General features: G+C 36.8%; 2 protein-coding genes across 4 annotated transcripts; one reads left to right on the plus strand and one right to left on the minus strand.

Moving 5' to 3' along the window:
- Positions 1 to 4590: 4590 nt before the first annotated feature.
- On the plus strand, positions 4591 to 10493 carry LOC120086119 (auxin response factor 5). Of its 3 annotated transcripts, none has more exons than XM_039042570.1 (15): positions 4591 to 5336; positions 5428 to 5557; positions 5674 to 5786; positions 6016 to 6114; positions 6214 to 6270; positions 6377 to 6529; positions 6628 to 6712; positions 6829 to 6919; positions 7008 to 7172; positions 7266 to 7388; positions 7475 to 7550; positions 7663 to 7798; positions 7891 to 9200; positions 9507 to 9697; positions 9862 to 10493. In XM_039042570.1, exons 2-15 carry the CDS (start codon positions 5446 to 5448, stop codon positions 10001 to 10003), a joined length of 2853 nt encoding a protein of 950 aa, XP_038898498.1. In that variant the 5' UTR covers positions 4591 to 5336; positions 5428 to 5445; the 3' UTR covers positions 10004 to 10493. The 3 variants fall into 3 exon arrangements, with proteins under 3 accessions (XP_038898498.1, XP_038898499.1, XP_038898501.1); XM_039042571.1 differs by having other exon boundaries at positions 4591 to 5239; XM_039042573.1 differs by having other exon boundaries at positions 4594 to 5557; positions 7894 to 9200.
- Positions 10494 to 10834: 341 nt separating this feature from the next.
- Positions 10835 to 12199, minus strand: LOC120086120. The gene is made up of 3 exons (XM_039042574.1): positions 11991 to 12199; positions 11689 to 11754; positions 10835 to 11186 (listed from the first exon to the last, which is right to left on the minus strand). Exons 1-3 carry the CDS (start codon positions 12036 to 12038, stop codon positions 11139 to 11141), a joined length of 162 nt encoding a protein of 53 aa, XP_038898502.1. The 5' UTR covers positions 12039 to 12199; the 3' UTR covers positions 10835 to 11138.
- Positions 12200 to 18525: the final 6326 nt, after the last annotated feature.

Below are 18525 nucleotides of genomic sequence, written 5' to 3' on the forward strand. Positions count from 1 at the left end.
TTATTTTATGTAACTTAAGCATGTATGTGAGACATACAAGTGGATCATGCCTTAAGTAATAACCTAAATGGTCTGTAGTATAAGGATAAATGAGGGATACTTATCCTGGTGACACTACGGATACGACTCGCTTTGTAGATGTTACAAGTATTGTAATGTGCTACAAATGGTCTGATCCTGACCATTCATGTTGAGACATGCAAACATGAGTATCATATACAAAGAGTTTGTATAAGACCGAACCACGAGATGATTAGTCTCTTTATATAACGCTATTGATAATTGAGACTTACATCTCACTGGAATGACCATAGGTGACCTAACCTTAATCTTGAGTGAGTTGGGAACTCCTGCTTATGAGGGCAGCCCTTTGATTTGTATAGGTGAGAATGACCAGATTGCCAACTCAACAAGCCTACCATTTTGGAGATTCGTTTGATTAGGGAGTTGGGATCTCAGCTACAAAAGACGGAATTCACTTCTTCCCCGAAGCAAGGAAAAGTAGATAAATTGCTCCCTTAAGGGCTGATTTCGGGTCTTGAACATAGTGGCCACACCCTCTCTTTTTAGAAGAGAGGACTTAGTCATAGTCGAACTATGACTTATTGTTCATTAGAGAAATTAGTGATACTTAAAGAGTTAGATGTAACTACAGGGGCAAAATGATAAATTGGCCCAACTGTACTTACGAGTGATTGTGAATGGTCATCGCACTGTTGACTGGTTATATCCAATAAACACAAAAATATATATGTAGTGCGAAAAGTGCAACTGTCAGTTTTTAGTGGAGTGATCAACAGTTAATAGATGGTAGATCTCGTGACTAAAGAGTTTATTCAGTTATTCACGTACCGTTGGAGCTTCAAACTACAGGTTCATAAGATTCACTTAGTAGCTCAATGGGTTCGAGTTAAGAATCAGATTTTGGGTTAGTTTAAAGTGTTCAAATTAACAAAAGAAAATTCAATTATATGTGATGTAATTGATATGATGTATTAGATATATTAACTGGAGGAATTAATATAAATATGATTTATATTAAATACCATAAAATAGAAAAAGAACTATTGTTTATATGTTTCATATGATAAAATGTTAAAACTATATGCTATCAATATAATATGATAAGTTGGTTATTATATTTATTTATAACATATTAATTATATGATAATTAATTATTCTTTTTCTCTAATAACCAAATTAAGTGGGAAGTTAGTGGAAGTTATGGTAACTCTGACATAAAAGGATTTTGGTTTTCCAAAATTGGTAAGTTGATGAATCATTCGAAATATCTCACAAAAAGTCGATCAAATAAAAGAATTTTACTAAATGATCGCATAGAAAGCATACACGATCGAGCTACGAGTTTACTATATGATAGTTACTCGCTTAATCGTTGCTACACGATCGAGTAGTAAAGTCTATACGATAGGCTTCCGTTTACTAAACGATCGAGTATTTCGTCTATATGATAGACAATCTTCATCTCCCACATACTCGATCGTTTACCTCTTGCTTTCCTTAATCCAATATCATATAGAGCCCACAACTCTTGGATTCTCACACTGAGAATACCAAGGTAACACTTGTGGTGGTATTCTAATTCCGCTCGAGGATCGAGTTGGACTTGATTGAGATCGAGGTTCATTTAGACGTTCGTTGAGATCATGTTCTGATCATTGAGTTCGAGTTCGTGCTGATTGAATGAGTTGCTGAACGATCGAGGGATACACGAAGAAGAGTTCTTTAAAGGTTTGCATACTCTATCTCTTGTATTTTCAATTATAAGTAGCATGCTGTAATTTTCTGTTTATGCATAATCTGTTCGTTTCCATTTAGACTGTAATTTTTTGTGTTCTTTCTCAATGGGATTTGGAACGATCCACTTCCACTGCTCATAGGATGTTTATTTAGATTTCTTTCAGATATACATAGAATCTAAGAGTGAGACTTATCTGTGTTAAAAGATTTCTCCAATAATCGAAGAAAGCTCAATTTCTATCGTGGATGTAGGAAAATTTTCCGAACCACATTAAATCAGTGTTCATCTATCTTTTTCCTTCCTCCTTTGTCTTCTACTGTGATTGCATGCCTTCTTTACTCTTGTTTTTCTGCCACTGAAGAGAGAATTTACGAGCTAGCTGAAGAAAGTCGAAGAGAGAAAAATAAGTTTCTTAAATTTGTTCTTTCCCGATTTTTTGATCCTCGAGAGGAAAAGAAATTGAAGCTCTCATCTATTTTTCTTCTCATCTGCTATGTGGCTTCTCCAAGGCCACATCTGTCACCTACCAACTTCAGCTCATTTAGATCAAAGTTATTTTTTGGGTATGAGTTGGATTCTTTAATCCCAACAAATACCAAAGAAGAAAAATCGAGAAACCTCTCTCTTCTAAAGCCTTTATCGCAAGAGAACGTGGCAGAAAATTGTGAGATGATAGATCATAGTAAAGGAAACATCCTCAAGAACGCGTGCCATTAGATTGGTGTCAGCAACCATAAAAAAACACCTACGAGAGGTCCAAAGACACATTATTCAAAATATTAATCACTTCTAAGCAATCAGATTCCACAATAACTTTATACGAGTTAGGTGTAGGGACATTAGCAAGCCACTCCCAACATTTAACTTCAACGATATATGACTTGATGGAATTAGAATCTCTAAAATTTTAATAACAACATTAAGTTAAGGATTTTGTAATGAAGTAGGTTTAGGTTGGAATTTATGTAGTTAGGTAGGTTTGAAACCTAAGATAGTAATTTGGAGTTGGATTAGATGATGGAAGGGAAAAAGAAAATGATGAGATACACCGGAAATGTGGCAGTGGTAGTATAACTAGAAAGGATACGAAATAGGATGTACAAAAAAGAAAAAAGAAAAAAAGAAATAAAAACTGTCCCATACAACAGTGTGTAAAAAGCAGAAGCCGTAACAATCCATTCAGAGATTGCCACGTGTCACTTTATGACCCCCTCTGCACCCCCTCCTGTTAATTTGTCGCGAATCGCACGCGCGACGAACACAAAGTCAAGATTATAGCGCCACAACCCGATGCACCACCAAATCAAATCACCTTTCTCATTCCCTTCCATTCCTCTTTATTCTTTTTCTTGTTTTTTTCCTTTCCATTTTAATAATTAATAATAAGGTTAAATAACTTTTTGAATCTTTCAAAAGTGTATAACGTAACTTCAATTTTTGTTTTTATTAGGTTTTTAATTCTTTTTAATACATCTGTAAATTTTCAATGTTGTAGGTAATAAATTATTATGATAATGCTTAATATCTATTTAGTTATTTATTTATTTTTTTTTAATACAACAATTAAAAAGATAAATTGAACCTCCAACATATAGGAAAGAAGGTCATGCCAATTACCATTGAACTAATTTCACTTCGATTATTTATATTCCGTTTGGTAATCATTTTATTTTTTGTTTTGAAAATTAACTATATTTCATCTACATTTCTTATAATAATTTGCATATTTCTTGAGTACAATTGTTGAATTCTTAACCAAATTCAAAAAACAAAATATATTTTTGAAAGCTACTTTTTTTTTTAATTCTCAAACGGAGAAATTTGGAAGTGAAAGTAGTGTCAATAGACTTAATTTAAAAAAAAAAATGGTCACGAGACGGAACTTTATTTTTGAAAATTAAGTGTATAAACACTATTGCCAAGAAGAGCACAACTCAATTGATATCGGTTTATACTACCAATATCGAAATCAGAGGTATCAAGTTTTGTTTAATTTCAAGTCTAATCTAGAGGTTCAACCTCCCATACCCTACATGTTGTCACAAAAGGAAAAAAAAATCCTCATAAACACTACTTGTACTTTAGAGTTTTGTTATTATGTAATCCATTTTTTGCAAGTGTCTTAAAAAAAACAAGTCACTTTTTATTTTTGAGAACTGAAAAATAAATTTCAAAAGTTTGTTTTTGTTTTTGAAACTTGTAAAGGAGGTCACATATTTATTTAGGGATGATGAAAACTATTTTACATAATTGATGGGTAAATAAATACAAATTAAAAAAAAAACACATGGTTACATACTTGCCTAAATCTCAAGTTCTCAATTCTGTCACTAATTGGTCATTAACCGATTTGATATTTATTACGGGTTATACATGTATTAGACAACAAATTATAGAATTTAATATATAATTAGACATAAATATTGAAGTCTAGACTTGGTTAAATATTGTAATTTCTATGTCTATTAAAAAATTGTTAATTGACCTAATAATTTTAACAAAAGTAATGTAAAAATACCTGTATATTCACTAATTCCAATAATATATAAGTTATAGACAATAAAAAAATGTGAATTTTATAATCGATGGTAAGCACAAAAAGTGAAAAATGAATATTGTTTTATTATAAAAAAAGCAAGGAAATGAATCAGAATATATTTATATTATTTTGAGGAGATTAATAAAAGAGAAACAAAAAAAGAGGGAGGGGGAATCGAGGAAGACGAAAATCCAAAGGCTCTATCAAATCATGGCAATCCACGTGCTAAAATGCGCCTCTTGACATTCTTCCATTCCACCAATCCCATTCTCGCTTTTTTCCAAAAAGACAATCTCTCTCTCTCTCTCTCTCTCTCTTCTTTTCCTTTTTCTCTCTCACAGTCCTTCCTAATACTCAGCTTTCTGTACTGTTTTCGTGTTCTCTTAGCCTTTCTCTGCTTTTTCATTTCTTTACTATTATTTTTCTCCCTTTTCTTTTGACACCCTTTAAGTTGGTTCCTCAAAACAGTTTAAAGCTGCAAACAAATGGCCTTATACGGATGTGAGCGCAGGATAACAGCATGCACACTCTTCCCAGTTTCAAGAAGAGAGAGGATTAGAGATTCTGAAAGGGAAAATCCTCTTTCCAAACGGATTACTCGAGAGTTTAATCCAAACCCAATATGTGAATAGTTAGGATCATACAGTAGGGTTTGTATTTTGTAAGTTGTGGTAACTGTGTTCATCGAAAGGTCGGTGTCCATTGATTCAACATAAAAAAAACAAGCAGACCCAGTTGATAATATGGGTCATTCGATGCTTCGATTCGCGTGCTTTTGATGCAAACAGATGCGTTCCATTGGTGCCAAACCAATCGCCAAGAAGAAGCCCCACCTATGAGATTTTGCAGACTACCATTTCCAGTTTTTGTTCCTTGGTCTTGGATTCTGATGGCGTTTTTGCTTTTTTGACTGATGGATTCTCTTGTTTTCTTCTTCTGTATGTATGACTGTCTTAGTCATGTCCCAACTGTAAATTTCTCTTGATAATATGCGGCACTCTTAATCATCCTTCTCGGCTTTTCTTGGATGAGAAGGTGAAATTGCTTCGTGATCAAGAGGGTTTAGTTTTACGGCTTTTTTCCTTTTTTACTGAAGATGTTAATCCACGGTTGATTCTTGTTGAAGTTGAGAGAAGGGCACGTCATGGGCTCAGTGGAAGACAAGCTCAAGACATCAGGGGGTTTGATTAATAACGCCCCACAGACTAACCTTCTCGACGAGATGAAGTTGTTGAAAGAAATGCAAGATCAAACAGGTTCGTTTCTTTTTTCCCACTAACTATTATCGGCATTATCGTAATTGAATTCAATTCTGGCAATGCCTTTTTTTTAAGAGGGTATTTGCTTAAACGTCTGCTTGTTTGGATTTCAGGGGCCCGGAAGGCTATAAACTCCGAGCTATGGCACGCTTGTGCAGGTCCGCTTGTTTCCTTGCCCCATGTGGGTAGTCTTGTCTATTACTTTCCTCAGGGACATAGTGAACAGGTACGCATTCTTTTCCGGGATTGAACCAGACTGCATTAAATTCTCAAATGAAGTTCCAAAAGCATCCTTGTAATCTTTCTATTGCAGTGATGTTAATAATGTTATAAGTTTTTGGTTTTTTACCTTCCATTTCTTCTATGATTGAAGTTCCCGAATCTTATGTGAATCCCTTTTTGACTTGCCTAGAATCAATATACAGCTGTTTTTCTGTTTAATTTTTTGTTAACAGGTGGCAGTTTCTACCAAGACAACAGCAACCTCACAGATTCCAAATTATCCTAATCTTCCCTCTCAGTTGATGTGCCAAGTTCAAAATGTTACCTTACATGTATGTGTTTTTGTTGATACTTACTCTGCCTTTTGGATCATCCATTGAAATATGTTTGTTCTGAAGAATCTGTTGCTTTTCCCTTCATTATTACTTTAGGCCGATAAAGATTCAGATGAAATCTATGCTCAAATGAGTCTTCAACCGGTGAACTCTGTAAGGATATATGTTTATCTAGTTTTGTTCTTCTGGGTCAGCGTTGAATTTGTACACAGGTTAATGTTAGCTTGTCTTTTCACATTCAAATTTATCTGTGGATCAGGAAAAAGATGTCTTCCTAGTTCCAGACTTTGGACTAAGGCCGAGCAAACACCCAAATGAGTTCTTCTGCAAATCTTTGACTGCCAGTGACACCAGCACACATGGTGGGTTCTCAGTGCCACGCAGGGCTGCTGAAAAACTCTTTCCTCCATTGGTAAGGTTTCAACTCCATGTCATTTCTTCCCTGCTGTTACCATTAACAATCGATTTTCCTTCTTGTTAAGATTAGTTTTGTGGTTAATCTTGAAACAGGATTACACAATGCAACCGCCAACTCAGGAGCTCGTTGTTAGAGACTTGCATGACAATACCTGGACTTTTCGCCACATTTATCGCGGTGAGTATGCTTTGATATCATGATTGTCATTGCATTCTTCAAACTAAAATCTACAGTTTATAATGTGAATGAGGATTATGTTGTTTTCCTGATGGGGCTATGCCTTGTTTTTGTAGGGCAGCCGAAGCGACACCTTCTCACTACTGGTTGGAGTCTATTCGTTGGGGCAAAGAGGCTTAGAGCAGGAGATTCTGTCCTTTTTATAAGGTAAGATGGCGTTTTTTGCCATCTTTTTTTTTGTGTCAATGCTATGAAGTTTGAATAGTCTGTTTCTAATGTTGTGACAATTATGTAGGGATGAAAAGTCCCAGTTGCTTATTGGAGTGAGGCGTGCTAACCGGCAACAAACAACATTGCCATCATCGGTTCTATCTGCTGATAGTATGCATATTGGGGTTCTTGCTGCTGCGGCTCATGCTGCTGCTAATCGAAGTCCATTCACAATCTTCTACAACCCCAGGTTCTATTAACTTTCAAGTGATTAAAGTTCAGATTTTTCCAACTTTTTGGGTCATCTTTGTCATACTTTCTACGTGTTTCCATTTTCCCCCAGGGCATGTCCTTCAGAATTTGTTATCCCTTTAGCCAAGTATCGCAAATGTGTATACGGAACTCAGCTTTCTGCAGGCATGAGGTTCGGGATGATGTTTGAAACAGAAGAGTCCGGTAAACGCCGGTGAGTTTAATTTTGTCAAAATATATGATCTGGGATGTTCATCAATCTTATATATATTGGCATCTAACGCTATTCGTTGTGCCCAGATATATGGGTACGATTGTTGGAATTAGCGATTTAGATCCACTCAGGTGGCCAGGTTCCAAGTGGCGAAATCTTCAGGTGAATTATGGAGAATTGTTTTGAGTACAACTGTTTTCTTTTTCGTTCTCTTTGTTTTTGAGTGTTCTCTGATGTCTTTCTCCCCTCCTCTGTTTGACAATTTTTCTCACAGGTAGAGTGGGATGAGCCAGGATGCTGTGATAAGCAGAACCGGGTTAGTTCATGGGAAATAGAAACTCCAGAAAGTCTATTCATTTTTCCGTCTCTGACTTCAGGTCTTAAACGTCCATTACACGGTGGATTTTTGGGTAAGATATTTGATCCTTTCTGCGACTTCCTATACTTATGCTAGTTTGCAAAAGACCATTTTTTTTTTTAATATGGGAAATTTTCACATTAGCAGGAGAAACTGATTGGGGAAGTCTGGTGAAGAGACCAATGCTTCGTGTTCCTGAAAATATACGTGGGGATCTTTCATATGCGCCAACTTTATGCCCCGAACCACTGATGAAGATGCTACTGAGGCCTCAGATGGTTAACCTTCACGGAACCACCTTACAGCAGGATTCGGTCAACAATTTAGTTAAGATACAGGACATGAAGGACATGCAGCCAGTAACCAATCCCAAAATACAGCAGCTTATACCGCCAGAAACTGCATCTCCCGGGAATCAAAATCATCATCATCCAGCACCTACACAATCTGATCCCATAAACCCAAATTCATCACCCAAAGCGAATCTACCCGGAAAAGTTCACACTTCGTCGGCCATTGAAAGTGAAACTCCATCTGGAGCTGATGTAGACAAGGCAAAATACGAACGCGATCTTTCGACCAGTCAGTCCAATCCATTGCCCTCAGTTGGAGATTGTGGGGAGGAAAAACTCGCTGGTAACGAAGTGAATTTGCAAACGCTTGTAAACCAGCTTTCATTTGTGAACCAGAATCAGATCCCCATGCAGTTGCAATCCGTATCATGGCCCTTGCAGCCTCAGCTTGATTCACTAATCCAACACCCACAACCAATTGACATGCCTCAGCCTGAATTTACGAATTCAAATGGTTTGATTTCATCCTTGGATGGTGATGGATGTTTGATTAACCCATCCTGTCTGCCTCTTCCTGGAGTAATGAGATCACCAGGGAATCTTTCCATGTTGGGATTACAAGATTGCTCAACAGTCTTTCCTGAGGTTCTTAATTTTCCCTTACCCACAACAGGCCAAGACATGTGGGATCCTCTTAATAATATAAGGTTCTCATCTCAAACCAATCAACTCGTCTCATTCTCTCATCCAAACACATCTAACCTCAACTGTATGGCTAATGCAAATATTATGAGAGATGTTTCAGATGAAAGCAACAACCAAAGTGGGATATACAGTTGTTCTAACCTTGAAATCAGTAACGGTGGAAGTGCTTTGGTTGATCATGCTGTTTCAAGTACTATTCTTGATGATTATTGCACATTGAAAGAAGCTGACTTCCCACATCCTTCAGATTGCTTGGCTGGGAACTTCAGTTCGAGCCAAGATGTTCAGTCTCAGATTACCTCTGCTAGTCTGGGAGATTCTCAGGCTTTCTCCAGGCAAGAGTACCATGATAATTCAGGTGGTACATCCTCATGCAATGTGGATTTTGATGAGGGCAGTCTTTTGCAGAATGGTTCATGGAAGCAAGTGGTACCGCCCTTGAGAACTTACACGAAGGTAGGAATCTGTGATATTTATATTAGTTATTTTAACTGGCTTGCATTTCCTAATCTGATGGGACTGCGTTTACATTGCCATGTACAAAACTATCCTATATATATGCTCTCACAATGAGAATTAATGTCAAAGTTGCTCGGATCATACTATGCTCTTGTTATGCTATGGATTGTTGAATTTGAATTGCATTATATCAGTTGACGATATGTTTTCTGCCACAGTTTCTAGCTTCTACATGTTTTCCCTACTTTCACAAAGTTGTTTATAATATGGATCTCGACCTGATGATATGCTGTGTGGTAACAGGTCCAGAAGGCGGGATCTGTTGGGAGGTCTATTGATGTCACTAGTTTTAAGAACTACGACGAACTGTGCTCTGCTATCGAATGTATGTTTGGACTTGAAGGATTGCTTAATGACCCAAGAGGCTCAGGATGGAAACTGGTTTATGTTGATTATGAGAACGACGTCCTGCTTATTGGTGATGATCCCTGGGAGTAAGTCGTCTTCTCACTCTTAAGTCTGTTGCTTGTTTCTTTTATCTTTAGCCTGAATAGTTGAGAAACAGCGGTTACTGTATTCAATATTTCATCCTAATTTTATATTGTAATCTTTTGCTGGATTGGATGTGATTCAACCAACCGAATGGGGATTTCTGCAGGGAATTTGTTAGCTGCGTACGGTGTATCAGAATCTTGTCACCTTCAGAAGTTCAGCAAATGAGCGAAGAGGGAATGAAGCTTCTCAACAGTGCTATGATGCAAGGCATCAATTGCTCCATGTCAGAAGGTGGCCGAGCTTAAGACTCGGTTTCCTTAAACTAATCATTGAAGGTCGATTCTTCTGCTATGTTAGTCGGGAATCAAGTTTATTATATTACTAACACAAGCTCAAAGAAGGCCGACTGGTAGCATGAAGCTTTCGCCGTAATGCAAGTGATTGTTTATTGCCTATTTTTATCAGCAAGGGACATTTATTTGCCAAGAGCTCTAGTTGAAGTAGATTCAGTTTTTATGCAAAATTGAACTCTTTCTGAACTCATTAGAACCAAAAAGAAAAAAGAAGAAAAAAAGCTCTGGCATTTGCAGAATGCCAAGACTTTTAGTCTTCAACAAGTTGACGCTTTGCTGCACTTTCTGCAAACCCTGGCCTGTTAAGATGATACCCAAGAACTATTCATCTGGGTATGCGAGGTTCGCGATGGGGAGCCATATCTTTGTTGCCTGTCTTTCATTTTGTCCATTATCTAGAGATTTTATAGTACGATAATATATCTAAGGGTTTTTATGCTCATACACTGCCTTACGTTTTGGTTTTCTTTTATTTCCAAACGTTTTCTTAAATATCATTCATCAATTAGTAATTGAAATATGTATTAACATACCTTGTTTTGGTGAAAATTAGGGGAGACAAAACATGCTTAAAAAAGACCGAACTAAAGACTTCCCTTTAATCTAAGTTATTACCTCTACTGAATCTGCATACGAGTTTCTTCCAAGCCAAATTTTATGAACATCATCAGCAAAGGTTTTTATGTATTCCTTTCATACAACATGACCCTATAAATTGAACCACAGGTCAGAAAGATCAAAGCTAATCATAAGCTGAAACTCTAAAGTGAGATGAGAGTGGTATTGTGATAGACAAAAATCTCAAACCAGTTTTATTTATCAGATGGTGTATCACCTTTATTTCAAGAACATCCTCACACGCAGAATTGCCGATCAGAACTGAAAAACTAAGCATACACCATATAGTATTTGCAATACCAACCTCATCTAAACAAAAAAAAAATTCTTTTGTTTCAGAAGTAAAAAAACAGAACCTACTAAATTATCAAGCCAAAAATCACATTTCTCCAACCAATGATCAGAGTCTCCCTATGCGGCAATTTCCATCTCTTCCATCGCCTACAAGCTACATCAATAAATGCGTTCATCAATGATGGGCCTTGGCTTCAGCTTTCGCATGTGACTTGGCCTTTGCCTGGCGAATGCACAAAAATACAACCAAATTCATATTCAATACAATTAACTGATCAAGGTACATAAGGCGGTTTATGTTTCATGTTCTTACATGCTGTAATTTTTAACATATTTAATCTAAAAAACAAAATAACATTGCATGGAAGTTGGCGTAACCAGAAGAATCTTATCAGCAAAAATGTCTCATCTAAATTCCTCTGAATAAACAGGCACAAGATTTGAACTTTTAAGTTTCCAAAAAGACTTTTTCCTTAAATTAGAAGCGCCGATGAAAATAGGGCCGTGAAGAAATCTCGTCTCCAAAAAAAAAAAAAAAAAGTCAAAACCTTGAAACAGATGACATGAAATCTAGTTTTAATGTTGAATTGATGTGAATGAACGAGTGAAATGATCACTATTAATAAACATGGAGTTGATTCAAAAAGAGGCGCAGCACAATCAAACTACATTTCAATGAATTTACTATAACAACAACGATTTGATAGCAGTTGATTCCAATTTACCTTCAGAACCTTGAGCTTAATGCTTCCGTAAACCAAACCAAAGGTGAATGCTGATGCACGGGCCACCTGAAGAAATCAATACCCAAAAAATTAGGGCATAAAAGGAGAGAAAAAGTTTAGAACCTAAAATGAACCAATCCATTTGATTCCCAATAGAGGATTTCATATAATGAAGAAATACGCAAATGAAAATAAAAAATACGGAACGGATAAATCTAGATGCATTGAAGTATTACTCTAAATATAAGAGAAAGTAGCTCAGCAGATGATTAGAATTTAGAGGTAAAAGAAAGGAGAGATACCAGAGCGAGGGTGCTGGTGCCGGAGTAAGGGCCAGGAGGGGTCGCCATTAGATGTAGATGATGATTATCAGTCGCAACACAGAAAGGCTGGGACTCGTCTTCTTCTTCGAGTGTACTTGGATCGTAGAACCCTAATTTGCTCTGCAATCTCGGATCCGAATCACCTATCAATTCTACTTCTACCAGACTAACGTGGCGTGTGCCCAAATATCGAACTCAAATTAATCGAGGGTGATTTTGTTGTTAAATTACCTCCCTGCCCTGCCTAAAAATGTAAACTTATCATAATTATTATTCTAATACCAAATTAAATAAATCATTATTTTACATTTTATTGTTGGAATTTGGCCATTTAAACTAAAATGTGGAAGCGATTAACACCTATGGATTCTAATAGGATAATTAAATCAACCAAGATACATATAGTAACACTTGATGATTCCATGATAAATATCCGAAAATTTTTAAATCAATGTTCTCCAAATTTTTAAATCAATGTTCTCCAATCCCAATAACGTATATTCTTCAATTCGCCCTTTGATGATATAAAGATTTGTTTAATTCAAAGAATTAAACTTTGACTGATAGAGAGTATGTTATTCTTTTGGAAACAAAAAACCATGTAGAGATTGTGAGAGTCTCACGAAAAAGAACTATCTATCACCTATATATAGATAATTGCCATACTTAGGTAACTTCCCACATTTTGGGTAACTTCCCACATTTTGGGTAACTTCCCATCCACTAGTAACTTAGATAACTATCCACATCTCAGGTAACCACCAATTCCCACAACATCTTAAAATAAATCCCAACATCTATCATCATAATAAAATATGCATAGTTGAATTATGATTCACAGATAAGCAAAATCCAAACAAACATCAATATTTAGAATTTGAAATAAACAGAAATGTGCTAAACATAAATTCATATATGTATGACCAATCATCCGCCATACAAGGACTTCGCGACAACTCCCATTTCACTAACATGGCTAATAAATGTCTTAGGAGCTAGTTCTTTAGTCAACGGATCTGCAATCATATCATTGGTGCCAATGTGCATTATTTGAACTCTTTGATTTTGCACATTTTCTTTGACGAATAGATACTTTAAATCCATATATTTGATATCTTTGGAGTATCCATCGATTTTAGAGAAGAATACAGCTGTCGCATTATCACAATATATCCTTATTAGTTTAGAAATGGTACCAACAATGTCTAAACCACCAACAAAATTGCGCAACCACAATGATTGAATTGTGGCTACAAAGCATGCCACAATTCAACCTCCATAGTGGAAGTTGTTGGGATTGATGCCCTAAAGTCTCGTGTCCTGTAGTTTGTAAACAGTTTGTACGAATGCTTGTGTTGTTAATATATGATATTTACTTCACATTTTGTATTTTGCTCAGTTACTTGTTTCATTTGCTTTACCACAGATCAATAAACATAAAATCTCTGGTTATCTGTATGTGACTCAAGCATGTATATGGTGACGTACAAGTGGATTATGTCTTGAGTGATAACCAAAATGGTCTATATTATATGGATATAGGAGGGAAACCTTATCCTGGTAACGCTACGAACGCGGCCTGCTTTGTAGAATGGTCACAAATGTTGTGACTTATCACAGATGATCTGATCCTGATCATTCGTGTTGGGGATATACGAGCGGGGGCGTCCTATACAAATATTATGTATAAGACCTGACCACAAAGTGTTAACGTCTCGTTATATAACACCGTTCATGACAGAGACTTCACTTCATTAGGATGACCATAGGTAACATGAGCTCAATCCTGAGTGAGTTCAACTCCTACCATTGAGGGCTTCTTTGATTTGTATGGTGCGAATGGCTAGGTCGCCAATTCAAACCACCATTTTGGGGATTCGTCTGATTTGGGAGTTGGAAACTCAATTACACAAGATGGAATTCACTCCTTCCTCGAGGCATGGGTAAGTAGATAGATAGCTCCCTTAAGGGCTGATTCCGGGCTTGAACGAGTGACGCCACATACCTTCTCTGGCCTGAGAGGTGTTCACACATAGTTGGACTATGTTGTATTGTTCATTAGAGGAATCAGTGATACTTAAGGAATGAGATGTAACTACAGGGCAAAACGGTAATTTGGCTCAACTGTACTTACGAGCATCTATGAAGGGTCATCGTACTCATTATTGTTATATCCAATGGACACAGAAATATATCTGTGGTAAGAAGAGTTCAACTGTTGGTCTTTAGTGGAATGCCTGACAGTTAACAAATGTGATCTCGTGGCTAAAGAGTTAGTTAGCTATTTACGGACCGTTGGAGCTTCGAGCCACAGGTTCATTTAGGTCCCTAGCGTAGCTTGGATAAAGTCGAAAACCAGTGTTTAGGTTAATTTGGAATGTTCAAATTAATAAGAGAAAGATCGATGATATATGATATAATTGGACTGGTTAATTCTATATGATATATTGCTAAGTGTATGAGATACATTATTTTGGAGAAATTAGACATAAATATGATTTATATCAAGTAAAGGAGAAAAGTTCTATAGTAGATATGTGATATCAAACTATAGTGTAAAAATAAATATGATTATATTTATTATTAATTAGTTATTAATATAGCCAAAAATCACGTTTGGACGGGTTAGTGGAATGAGTAAAAAATACTATAGTAGATATGTGATATCAAACTATAGGGGTAAAAATATAATATGATTATATATATTTTAATTAATTGGTTAATTATATGATAATTAAGCCAAAAATCACGTTTGGACGTGGGTTAGTAGGATGATGTCGTTATTGTACGACGATGAAATTAAAAATGAAAATTGTTACTTGAGTGACAGGTTCATCTCGATCGTCCAAAAGAAATTAGAACAGGGCGCGGCTGGTAAAAGAAAATGATCCGATCCTCTAAGTAAAACGAGCCTATGCGATAGTCCTCTTCGTCTAGACGATCTCGTCACCTCGCCGCCTAAAGGATTCGTCTTAAGATTTCGAGACGATTATACGATTAGTCCTCTTTTGCCTAAACGATCGTCCTCCTCGAGTCATAAACGAACACCACACTAGTTCCTAACCACGACTCGGGAATAGCTATCTCTAAAACGATCCTATAGTGTGCCGAGTTTGCTAAACAATCGTTCAGTCAAAAACCTACAGATCGTGTAGTGTCTCCTAAACGATAAGCATTGTGCTATGTGATAGCGCCTTTTTCCCTCTCACTTGCTTATCGCCTACACGATCCGCGTTTCCTCCTTCCTCTACCAAATTCACTAAAGACCACGCTTTGGGTTCTCACTTCGAGAATACCCAGAGCTCTTTTTTGGTGGTGTTGTCCCCGTTGCGGTCGTGAGTTTGCGGTTGTGCGTGCTGCTATGTTGATGATTAGGTGGAGGTTTCCACTACGGTGAGTTTTGAAGTTTCAAAGACTGTCTTCAACTGGTATGAAACTCTTTCCCTTGTTATATCTTGTTAATAGAATGTCGTTAATTAAGATTTGTTTGCATAACTGTGCGTATGAATGTATAATATGTATTTCGGTTAAGGTGAGATCAAAGCGATCTGAACGTGCTCATGGAACTCTTTGGTAAGAGATCCTTCCGAAGTAGCAATGACAGATTGCTTACCACTCTTCCATGAAACACCCCATCAGCTAGAAGGAACAAATAGCCAAATGTGGATTTTTGGGTATCTGAAAATCTGGCATAATTTGAGTTCGAGTAACCAATAACATCAAGGTTACTAGTTCTTCTATCTGAAGCATGTGATCTTTAGTGCCTTACAAGTACCTTAAAACCTTCTTTGTAGCTCTCAAATGAAATAGTCTAGGATTTGATTGATAATGACCCAACATACTGTCCGCAAAGCTTATGTCTGGCCTAATACAGGTTTAAGCATACATTAAACTCCCGGCTAAAGAAGCATAAGGGATATTTTCCATTTCTTTATGCTCCAAATCATTCTTGGGACGCTAGGATAGACTGAATTTTTCCTTTTTCTGGATGGGAACTGGACTAGGTGTACATGATTCCATCTTAAATCTTTCTAAAACTTTGTTGATGTAAGCTTTTTGAGACAGTCCCAAAATTCCTTGTGATCTATCTCAAAATATTTCTATTCCGATCACATAGGAAACTTCACCCATATCCTTCATCTCAAAGTTCCTAGAAAGATAATCCTTAACATCATGCAATAACTCACTATCACTAGCGGCAAAAAGAATATCATCTACATATAACAAAGAATTATAAACTTACTTCCCACACCTTCATGTAGATACATGATGCTATATTTATTGAAGTGGAAATATGGATGATATGCATTGATGGAATTGCGTTGTGCACTCAAGTTTCCCCAGCGGAATTCAAGTGTAAATTCCTCTGAGTTTCCTGGTAAGTCCAGGGTCAAACACAGGGACTTGTGAAAATACACTGCGTTGGTAATTTTGATGAAAACTTTGTGGTAATCGAATAAATAAATAAAGTTTTTGGTTTGTCGATTGTGTTGATTAAAAATAAATAACAAATGCGGCGGCGTTTGAAAAGAGTTGATAAACGGAAAATGCAATGAATATGCGGTGAATGGGTTGAGAAAGATTTTGGCTAACACTCCCTAGAATGTGTTCATGCTTGCGATCATGAAACATGCATACAACAGTAAACCATCTCTCGGTGCGAATACCACGACTTCTAAGACTAGAACGCATGCGATATATATGCGATAAGTCTACAGGGTTTACACATAAACCTCTATTCCTATTTATGCGATGACAAAATGACATCCACACAAATATGAGACCACATAATATCATTCCTATTCCTAGGATGCATGCGATACAAGTTAACAAACAGAGCTTATCTCTAAGTCCCTATCTCTTGTTTATGCAAGCCTAATTTTGCTCTTTCGAGTCCAGATTCTAACCTAGCTCTCTCGAGACATTATGTTCTTTCTTTAGACTATCTCTCGAGTAACTCTAAAAGGTATTTTGCACAGCATAAAATAAGACAATCACAAGCAATGAACTTCCTAGGTCATGTTAGCTTAGTTCTTCTCAACCCATTCAACTAGTTTAGCTACTCATGCGTATTAAGAGAGTGAGCAGATGTAGAAATAGAACTTCTATTGAATAGATATGAAAATGAAGTACAAATAACAATGCAAGTATAATAAAGAGTCTGGTAGCAATTTCTTGTAGCCAAGCGTTTACACTGTTTCTACTCATGCACTAAAGATATTCTCGCTCTCGCGAGAGTCGGCTTGCTCTCTGCTTTTACGCCCCAAGGTTCTCTCTCGAGTTGCCCTGAGCGATCTCCGGCGCCACCACTATTCTCTTGCTTCGCCTTAAAATGGAAAGGAAATTATGAACAAAAGCAACTGGTTTTCTCGTTAACCCTTTCTCTGAAGAATGCCCTTGGTATTTATAGAACATCCATGGTGAAAGGTGGCTTCTCTCTCCTGGTTGTACAGATGGGACAACTTTAATTCCTGACTGATGCGCCAGATAATTGTTACTGATAAGACTGAATGTACTTTGTGACCGTTATCGACTGTCAACTTAATTTGGATACGACTGTCATAAGCTTTCTGTCCCATCGCTCTTAATTAGCCTTTCACCCAGATGCGCCCACCATGTTGCGCCGACCAAGTTGCAGCGATCCTTGTCGGGCGAATGTTTGCGAGCATGATCAATGCAAAGTCTTGCGGTGAAGTTGTGCTCGACCAATGAATTCCTATGATCGCAATCTTTGCATTGCGTTAACGCATATTCTGCACAAAAATACAAAAATCAATAGTTCTAATGCGCTAACGCATGTGACCACAATATTATAGAATTTATGCTTATTGGACGCAACTTAAAATATTTCATCAACGCAATCCAACATTGTTTAAGAACTTAGTACTATGATAACGTGCATTTCTGCCTGTTATCACAGGCCCAAATTTAAATAATGCTTGTCCTCAAGCATAAGCTAAAGATTCCTTTAGCAAGTCAACCACAAAGTTTTTTTCCTAGACTTCTCAAGGATACTTCATTCAAATCCTATATACCAGAATTTTCTTAAGTCTTATTCAAGTTTCTTCTTAAAATATTTCTAAGACCTAAGGACTGCAAGCTTAACTTTCAAAAGGACTTTACTAAATTTTGGAACATCGCATGATTTATTTCAAAAAGAAAATTTTTTACCGGGGTGTCAAATGATTTTATCCTTGCACAAAAATTTTCTTCATTGCTTATTATTTTTTTTCTGACCTTGCGCTGATCCAAGAGCCTTGCCTTCGTCTTGCCCCCACGTGTGTCATGCAGATATCTAACTACGAGCAATGCACTCTTTCTCAGACTAAACTCATACCGATTCGGCAGTGGAGTTGTGGTCATTGATTTATGTGTTGATCCTGGTGACTTACTTTCGTTTTGATTTGTCCCCACGTGTATCATGCGGACATCCAACTACGAGCAATGCACTCTTTCTCAGACTAAACTCATACCGATTCGGTAGTGGAGTTGCGGTCATTGATTTATGTGTTGA

Source organism: Benincasa hispida, chromosome 9 (genome assembly GCF_009727055.1).
Source record: "Benincasa hispida cultivar B227 chromosome 9, ASM972705v1, whole genome shotgun sequence".
In the NCBI taxonomy this organism is placed as follows: domain Eukaryota; kingdom Viridiplantae; phylum Streptophyta; class Magnoliopsida; order Cucurbitales; family Cucurbitaceae; genus Benincasa; species Benincasa hispida.